This window comes from Charadrius vociferus, unplaced genomic scaffold, assembly GCF_000708025.1.
Source record: "Charadrius vociferus isolate BGI_N301 unplaced genomic scaffold, ASM70802v2 scaffold559, whole genome shotgun sequence".
Lineage (NCBI taxonomy): Eukaryota > Metazoa > Chordata > Aves > Charadriiformes > Charadriidae > Charadrius > Charadrius vociferus.
In genome coordinates this window covers 115026-123570 of record NW_009650252.1, presented here as the reverse complement: position 1 = coordinate 123570, position 8545 = coordinate 115026, and the positions used below count along the sequence as shown (strand labels likewise).

Sequence of the window (8545 nt, the reverse complement as noted above, 5' to 3'; positions counted from 1 at the left end):
CCCCGGCGGAGCCAGGCCGGGCCAGGGTAGGAGGGTGGTGGTTTGCCTTCCTCTGGCACCTGCTGCAAGGGGGATGCTGCCAGCGTGCAGCGCCGGTGCCGGGAGAGGTGTGGGAGACCACAGCATCGTCCTGGTGTGACCCTGATGGCAGAGCGTCCCTTGTCATCCTGCTGGATTGCCCGGGGGTTGGCCACGGTGTGACTGAGTCCCCCGCCTTGGGTCTGCCCTGGGGGGGACACGGTGCTCCCAGCAGCTCTCCCTGGCGCTCGCCCAGCAGAGATGCTTGCCAACGCCCAGCTGTGGCTTCCCTCCGCCCACCCTGTGCCGACTCCCAGCCCTGCCCTCCCTGCCCACGTATTTTTACTCCTGCTCGGAGCAGGCTCGGAACGGCAGTGGAGCTGCCATGGCAGCCAGTGCTTCCCTCTGGCACAGCTATCTCGGGGTGATCGTGTCCCGTGAGAGGCAGCGGCTGGAGCATTTCCAGAGGGCTGAGGACATCCTGCTGACCCTGCTGGAGGGTGTCCACGCCAGGGACCCCCGCTTCCTCGTGGACTATGCCAGGAACCTGGAAGCCTTTGAGTTTGCTCTCTGCACCTCCGAGGATGCTGTCACCGTGGAGGTCCCCCTGCGGATCGATGGTGATGCCCTGCGGGTGCTGGCATGCTGGCCTGGGGACACGCCAACCGGGCACCGTTCGGGGCTGGGCACCTGCTGTCTGGAAGTGCCCTCTCCAGGGACGGACTTGGAGGACTGGACCAGCACCGTGGGTGTGATGGAGTGGGGAGGTGGTGCACGGTGCCTGGTTCCGGGCAAAGTCCTCCAGCACCTGAAAGAGCTCCTTGTTTCAGCCATTGTGCACTGCCAACGACAGTTCCTGCTTCAGCCAGGTGCGTATGCCGGCTGGGTGCTTGCCTGGGTGGGAGCTGCCTCCAGCACAGCTGGGGAGCCCAGCTTGGCGGTGGGCCCTGTGCAAATGGGCTGGGGCATAAGTCCAAAGCCTGCACGAACGAGCAAGCAAGTGCCCTGCCATGTGCTGGGACAGGCTTTGCCCTCAGCTAAGGAAGGGCAGATGCAAACTACTCCCTGCTGTCCCACGGTAGCAGAGTCATCCTCGGGCATCTTCACCCTGGGCTGATGGCACCCTCCTTGGTGGGTGGCAGCTCCATGGAGGGTTCACCCAGCCCTGCCATTAGTCCCCAGGGAGGGTTTGCTCAGGGACTTTGTGTGCTTGGCTCCCCCTAACCATGTTCCCTGTCTCTCCTGGCCTCTGATGCCCCCTGCTCCCTGGAGGAGGTTGTTTGGAGGGCGAGCAGGAAGCACGTCAGGGTTGCACCAGGACCTGGGGGCATGGGTCTGAGCCTGCATACATACGGGTCTCAGCTGGGAACAGCGTCCTTGGGAAGGAGATGGTGGGGAAGGGACCCTGGGAATGCCTGTAGGCGTCCCATCAACTTTTTCACACATTTCCATCTCCAAAGGTGTTTCTTGAAGTAAATCTCAGCCCTGATGGAAATGTGATGTGAGAGGACCAGCGGGTCTGAAAGTGTCTTAACCCAGCCCCAGCAAGCCTGCCATTTCCTCCTTCCTCCTCAGCCAAGCCAGAGCCCTTCATCTTCTTCTGCCCCCACAACCTGAGACCTTTCCTGGTCCTTTTTTCTTGGACCACATTGTATTTCTTGGCACTGTTCAGCCACCCAGCAGCATGGCCTCGTCCGGCTGCTTGAGGCTTCCTTCTATGCCCACACCCACTAGCCTGGCCCTGAGCCCTGCTGGAGCGATACTTCTTCGAACCAGCGGGGTTCGAAGAACGGCTTTCACCAGGGAACCACGGCCAAACCACAGCATTGGAAAGGGATGAGTCGAGTGGGGTGGGACGTTGCCCACGGGTGTTGTGGCACATACCCGGTCCAGCCTGCGGGACCAGCTGCGGTGACCTCCTAACCACAGCCAAACCCTCTGCATCTAGGTGACCTCAGTGCTGAAAATCTGAAGGAAGATACTATGGAGCTCTCCCTGCTGATCCGCGGTGGCTGGAAGACCGTCCGCTTTGACATCGTCCCTGTGGTGAGGAGGCAGCAGGAGCCTCTACGGCTCAAGGGGCGGCAGAGCGACAGGGGCTTCCCTGAAGGCAGCCTCCAGAAGGCCACAGAAGAGGCCCACTTTGTCCCTGCCTCTCCCCACTGCTGGAGGTGAGCGGCTTGGCTGCATGCGGCATGGGGTGACCCTGCCCCAGGGATCCCCCCCTGGCTGGCGGCACTGCCGAGTGTAGGCAAAAAGGGGATGGAAAAGTGGAAGGGACGTGTCAACAGGAGGGTGAAGTCACCCCCTCGTGATGCCCAAACCTGGGGAAAAACCCTCAAAAGTCAGGCAGTTCAAGAAAAGGGGGCAGGGGGGGATGCAGCTGAAGGAGGGCCCCCCCAGATTTTTCGCAGGAGCTGAATCCCAGCCGCACGGAGGGGGGCAGCTCTTAGATTGCTGCTCAGGCTTCGGGAGTGAGCCTGGGCATCTGGCAGCAACAGGGTGACAAGGTGCTTCCCAGGGCAGGCTGTGGGTGGGAGGGGGGCCAGGGTGATACACATTTCACCTGCCAGCACAGCTACCCAGCCCTGAGGAGGGGCTGAGCATCCGGCTGGACCAGCCCAGGCTTATTTTGGCCACAATGTGGTCCAGCCAGATGCTCAGCCCCTCCTTGGTGTCCAGTCCAGCCTCCCCTCCAGGGCAGCCTGCAGCCCTCCCTGCTGCACGTAGAGGAGCACAACCCCACTTCCCCTCCCTTCCTGTCCCTCCTGGGAAGGCAGGAGCTGCTCAGCAGCATCCCCATCATGCTGCAAATCTCCCCTGTCCCTCTTCACCGAAGGTGGGTGTTTGAGGTGGATCCAGGATACTGCATGCCTGGGGCCATGTGGGTGGCCAGGTCACTGCAGGTATCCTCTCCCCAGCTGGGAGGATGCAGGTCTCCATCTCTCAGTGGACCCCACTTTCTCTGGCCAGATCCTCTACTCACCTCCCCATCCTTAAGCTGCTCCAGGCAGTGGACACACTGAAGGGACCCCGTCTGGACAGCCTTCGCCTGCTTGACCAGCTCCGCAGCCAGGACTGGGGAGAGGAGGGTGGAAAAGGTGCTCTCACCTTCAACCAGCTGAAGGTAGGTAGGTTCTGCTGGTGGGAACCATGGCTCTCTGGGCAGGCAGAGCCAAGGCTGCTCCCCCACATCCCGCCCCAGCCAAGTCACTGCTGGAAGACGATCCCAAGCAACAAACCCAAGTTCCTGCAGTGCTTTGGGGTGTACCAGCCCATAGCTGTGTCCAGAAGGGATACACATCACTGGCGATGGTTAGAAGGGTTTGATCCTTCTTCCTTGAACCAGCAACCTCCAGCCTTAAACCCCCTGACCATGAAGAGCTGGAGCTCTGAGCTGATGTGCCAGTCATCCCATGACACAGGCTGCCTGTGTCTGCAGAGGACATGCTGGGGATTGCATGGCCGTGCCTGCCTGCTACACTGTCGGTTGTCCTGTGCCTCAGCGTGCTGGGAGGTGCCCGTGCAGGGCTGAGGGTGGCGTCTCTCCTGACAAAACCCTTCTCTCCCCACCCAACCTGTTTTCAGCATGCTGGACCCACGCCAGCTGGTGACACCGGTCAGGAAAGGGGCCGTGCTGGGGGCAGCACCTGGTGGCACAATCCGGGTGTGCCCTGCCTTGTGGCGGCTCTCTGGGCCGGGGTGGAGAAGGAGGCAAAGTCATCTTCTGCTGAGAGAATGGCTCCAGCCATAACCCAAATCCTGTGTGTTTCGCTTTATGTTGTGCTCTTTTATTTTTTTTTTAATTTTATTTTTTAAAAAAAGGCTGCAGTATGCATCTGTCCTTCCAAAAAAGCATGTTCTGCTCCAGCCCGCTGCATGTGTCACCCATTACGCCATGTCACCAAGAGGCATTAGTGCCGAGGAAGCTGGCATGGCAGCTGCTGGGGATCCACCTGCCTTGCCAGCAGCCGATGGAAACCACAAGCAGGGTTTTTCACTATCGCTTGGTGCCTGCAGGAAAGCTCGGGTGTGTTGTTTCAGAGCTGCTGCAGAGCTGGGACCTCCCTCAGAGCTGAGACAGGGGCTCTTCAGGGAGGGAAGCAAAGCGTCCAAACTAAGGGGTGGTCGGGCTTCGGCTGCGCCTTCAGCAGCCGAAGCGGCACCTCCAAGAGCCTGCGCAGCCCTAGGCTACTGGGGGTGTGATGTCTGTGTTGAGGGCTCAGCCCTGCCACCTGCAGGGTGTGAAGGCACGGCCACTGTGGGGAGTGCCCCATCCCACACCCTTCTCTCCCTCCCCGCAGATGGTGCTGCTGTGGAGCACGGAGCTCTTCCCTTCCTCAGAGGACTGGCAGGACCTGGAGGGCTCCGTCTACAGGCTCTTGGTGATCCTCCTCCGCTGCCTGGCCATCCAGCGCCTGCCCCATTTCCTGCACCCGGAGGAGAACCTCTTCCAAGGAAAGCCGTGGGATCTCGCCTCCCTCTACCATAAGGTGGAAAGCTTCGCCCAGGACCCCCCCCGCTTCCTCCGCTTCCATTTTGGCCTCCCTGCACGCACTGACAGCTGGCAGGCAGACGCCGGCACCCGAGCCCTCCTGCAGCTCCCCGACAAGGATGGGTCCTACTGGGACACAGCCTACTTTGATATCCTGCTCAGCCAGGTAACAGGGACCGGAGACCCTGGGCTGGTCTTGTGAGGCAGGGTGCGGCAGCACCAGAAACCACCTGGGCTGGGCAGCTTAGGATGTGCTGGGAGTTGCCCCCCGCCCCCGGCCCCGAGACCTCTGGCCCTTGGTAGCCACTGGCATGTGCTGCCCAACCACTCCGTGGAGGCTGCAGGAGGCCGGTGATGCTCAATGGGGCGCGGGCTCAAGCAGAGTGTGCAGCCCTTTCCCCTCACTCCCCACCTGCCTCCACTTAGTTCCAGGTGTACCGGATCCAGGATGGCGCCCGCCACTCGGCAATGTCCCAGCTCCTCTCCAAGATCCAGCGAGAAATCCCCCAGCAGAGCTGAGCGGGACCCCCTCTGCCACCACATCTGGATGTCTCGAAACTCGGGGGGCGGGGGGTGTGCGCAAGGCGAGCTACGGGGCCAGGGAGCAGCACGCTGCCATGTTGCTTTATTGAGGAAAGATCGTACTGGAGAGAGAGCACACATCTGCTGGAGCTGCATGGGGATGCACAGCCTCGTGGCTCCCCTGGTAGAGCTGGGCGCCGGGGTAGGTGTTTCATCCCATGGTGCCTAACTGGGGCAGGGGGGGCAGGGGATGGTGTCCTGTGCTGTGGGGCTCTGGTGCTGGGACAGCTGAGGGTGGTGGCAGTGGGAGGGGAAGGGACCTGCGGTTGGATCCTGCATCCAGCCCTCGTGTCCAGGGGGAGAAGTGACCCTGCACGGGGACTGGGAGAATGTGTTTTGAGCCATGTCCCATGTTTGCCAAGCTGCAGCCCTCACCTCCACATCCCCTGCTCTTCCAGCTTCTCCTTCCCTCTCTGGCTTGGGGTGCTGGGTGTTGCAGCAGATCCTGCAGCCGGGCATGGACGGGGAGCACCGCACCGCCTCGTCCGGACCCCCCCATCCTTTGCAGGGGTGCTCACAGCCTGCTGCGGTGGCAGCGCCCAAGGGCGTCCCTCAGGGCATGCAGCACCCGGTCTACATTGCTGCTGGTCGAGTTGCAGCCCATGAGGCCGATCCGCAGGACCTGGGAGGAAAAGGGCAAGGGTCTCCCTGCAGCGCCCACCTTTGTGGCCATGTCCCGGCACTGTCTCCCTGCGAGCAGGACGCAGAGCAGGGGGCACGCGCGGAGCGGCCATGCAGTGCAGCCGGGCATGAAGTGCCTGTGCCCAAGTCCCTGCTTGCTCCTATATAACACGCATTTCCCCTAAAGACGTGTCACCCTGCTAATTACGGGCACGGTTATTCAATTACGCGCTTCAATTGTGTGTGGTTAGGAGCCGCTATGCATTGCTGCAGGCGATGAGGATGCATCCAGCCCTGTGTTTGCTGTTTGCAGCCAGAGAGCACCCGTTAATGGTGGGGTGTGGGACGACGGGTGGATGTGGCCACAGGCGGGTTGGCTGCCTGGCTGTGGGCATCGGGAGGGGAGGACACTGCCCACCTTGCCAACCGAGGGGCCCAGCCCCCCGGCGATTTCGATGGCGTGGTTGTCCATGAGGAAGGCGGTGATGTCCTTCCAGTCATAGCCCTCCGGCACCCTGACAGTGGTGATTGTGGGAAGTCTCGCCTTCTGGGGAAGGGAGAAACCGGGTTAAATCTGCAGCTCCTGGCCACAGCCCTGTCCCCCGGTGAGCCCGGCAACCTGCCAGGAGAGAGCATCACTGGGAGGGGAGAGTTTTTTCTCCTGCCACGTCTCCAGCTGCATGGGGCCATGTCCTCATGCTGCTCCTGCACCGTGGTGCTGTGCTCACCCCGTACCCACCTCCTCCTTCACGAAGAGCTCAAGCCCCAGGTCGCGCAGCCCCTGGCACAGCTGGGCACAGTTGGCCCGGTGGCGCTCCCATGAGCTCTCCAGACCCTGCAGGCAGAGAGGAGGGAGAAGGTCCCGGCACCCACTGCTCCGCCAAACCCCACTGGCACTGCTGGTGCTCCCCTGCCTGCCTGGTGCCACTCACCAGCTCCGCCAGCATGGCCAAGCCTTCCCGCAGACTGAAGAAGCTGTTGATTGGTGCTGTGTGATGGTACCTGCAAAACCCAAGGGGTGCCCAGGCAGGTTTGGCCCGGCTGGTGGCAGAGCCGAGCTGGAGGTGTGGGGGAAAACTGGGGGTGCCGCGTCCTCCCTCCTCTTCACCCAGCGCAGAGGGGTCACAAATCCCCCAGGGCCACTTCGTGACCAGCCGATGGGGTGATGGGGAGATGAGGCCTGAGCCCTGCAGATCAGGCAGCCCCCCAGCCAGGGTGAAGGCTGCAGTGGGTCAGCCATAGCCATCTGTCTGGGGACAGCCTACCCTTACCTTCGTGGCTCCCCATCGCAGCCCCAGTAGTTTGCCAGCCAGCTCATGTCGAGGTAGAAGGATGGGGGCTTTGTCTTTCTCCTGAGCATCTTCTCCCTGGCAAAGTTGGGTGCTGGGAGGAGCTGGACCTTGACCTCACCAGCCCCAGGGATCCCCTGAAGTGGGCGGTGAGCTCGGCTCCAGTACCCATTGCTGCTCAGGGATGGGCCAGGCTCTGACCCCCGCAGAGCTGCTGCTGGGCGCACGCCACCGAGTAGGGCTAGAGTGGGTGGCTGGCAAAGAGTGGTGGTGGGGGACACAGCCTTCCACCCCAGCCCCATCGCCTTTCCTCCCAGTGGGACAGGGCTGCCCTTACCTGGCTCGCTTGCTGAATGAGATGGGGGCACTGCCAGGGGGGGCGTTGAGGACTTTCTGAGACCCCGAGTACAGGACGTCGATCTCTGCCCAAGAAGGGAGGCAGCTTCTTAGGGACTGAGGGCTCCCAGTGGGGATTCCCTGAGTCCTGCCCAACCCGGCTGCAAGTGGTGGGTGGGCAGCACAGGGGTCCTGCTTGTCTTTGGCCTGCTTTGGGGGACACCCTGCCACTGCTGATGGTCCCCCGAGGGGAACAGGCTCTCTGGCTGCAGCTGGCCCAATTTCTAGTGCTGCTAGCATGAAATGTGGGGATCTGTTCCACTCCCCCTGTCCCTGGCCCAGGCGTGAGCCCTCTGGTCCCCTGCGTGCCCGTGACGGCGCTGTGGCTCTTACCCTGCCGGTCCATGAAGATGGGGGCTCCCCCAAGCGATGCCACTGCATCCACCAGCAGCAGGCAACCATGCCTGTGGGAGGACAGAGCTCAGCCTGGTGTTCCTGCCACCTCCTCCTGCCACCTGCTCCTGCCACCCCTCTGCCTGCACCCCAATCCCCTCAAGGCCGTGTGTTTCACTGGCACCAACTGCTTCCAGCACAACAGAGCCAGAGGAGAACCCGAGGCATTTAAATCCCCATGCCCCAGCCCCCGAGGGCGACCTTGGAGTACCACCAGCCCCCATGGGTGCCTGCCATGCACTGACCGGTGGCACAGCTCGCCCAGCCCCTCCAGCGGCTGCAGCACCCCCGTGGAGGACTCGCCATGAGTGATGAAGAGCACTGAGGGCTTGTGCCGTGTCAGGCCCTGCATGAAACAGAGGCAAAGGTGACTGTCCCCAAGGCTGGCTCGCACCCATTGCCCTGCACCGTGGCTGGCACTCACCTCCTCGATGTCCCACAGAGCGAAGTACTCGCCTGGGGGCTTCAGCAGCTCGTGGACATTGGCTCCTGGGAGGGATTTGAGCAGAGGGAGGCTGAGGTTTGGGCATGTCTCCCACTGGGCAGACACTTGCTCCTCTGGGGGATCAGACATGTGTGAAGCAGGCATGCAGCCGCCTGCCAGGGTCCAGCCTCCCACAGATTTGCCCAGTGGAAAAGCCATAAACCACCGTAAGCAGAGGGACCTCACCCTGGAAAAAACCTGGAGCGCTCCCCGGCCACAGAAGTTGTGTCACTGGCCAATGCTGCCGAAATGGGGGCGCGAAACCAG

At 62.1% G+C, this 8545-nt stretch overlaps 2 protein-coding genes across 2 annotated transcripts in view; one reads left to right on the top strand and one right to left on the bottom strand.

The window, feature by feature from the left end:
- The first annotated feature begins 403 nt into the window (after positions 1 to 403).
- LOC104293557 (chromosome unknown open reading frame, human C2orf54) lies at positions 404 to 5032 on the top strand. The gene is made up of 5 exons (XM_009893069.1): positions 404 to 887; positions 1967 to 2189; positions 2992 to 3145; positions 4323 to 4679; positions 4940 to 5032. Exons 1-5 carry the CDS (start codon positions 404 to 406, stop codon positions 5030 to 5032), a joined length of 1311 nt encoding a protein of 436 aa, XP_009891371.1.
- A 577-nt stretch (positions 5033 to 5609) lies between these two features.
- AGXT (alanine-glyoxylate aminotransferase) overlaps positions 5610 to 8545 on the bottom strand; it is a 4118-nt gene continuing 1182 nt past the window's right edge. The window contains exons 3-11 of the mRNA XM_009893067.1: positions 8219 to 8283; positions 8040 to 8140; positions 7735 to 7805; positions 7343 to 7427; positions 6988 to 7083; positions 6649 to 6718; positions 6456 to 6551; positions 6135 to 6263; positions 5610 to 5717 (exon numbers count right to left, since the gene is read on the bottom strand). Of these exons, the coding sequence (XP_009891369.1) occupies positions 5610 to 5717; positions 6135 to 6263; positions 6456 to 6551; positions 6649 to 6718; positions 6988 to 7083; positions 7343 to 7427; positions 7735 to 7805; positions 8040 to 8140; positions 8219 to 8283 (821 nt within the window). The remainder of the gene's footprint in view (positions 5718 to 6134; positions 6264 to 6455; positions 6552 to 6648; positions 6719 to 6987; positions 7084 to 7342; positions 7428 to 7734; positions 7806 to 8039; positions 8141 to 8218; positions 8284 to 8545) is intronic.

What these genes read in the sequence shown, in the direction of transcription:
- LOC104293557 (XM_009893069.1), top strand. Translation starts at nt 404, where the DNA reads ATGGCAGCCAGTGCTTCCCTCTGGCACAGCTATCTCGGGGTGATCGTG. An exon ending in TCACCTTCAACCAGCTGAAG is followed by an intron (nt 3,146 to 4,322) that starts GTAGGTAGGTTC and finishes CCCTCCCCGCAG; the next exon opens with ATGGTGCTGCTGTGGAGCAC. An exon ending in TTGATATCCTGCTCAGCCAG is followed by an intron (nt 4,680 to 4,939) that starts GTAACAGGGACC and finishes GCCTCCACTTAG; the next exon opens with TTCCAGGTGTACCGGATCCA.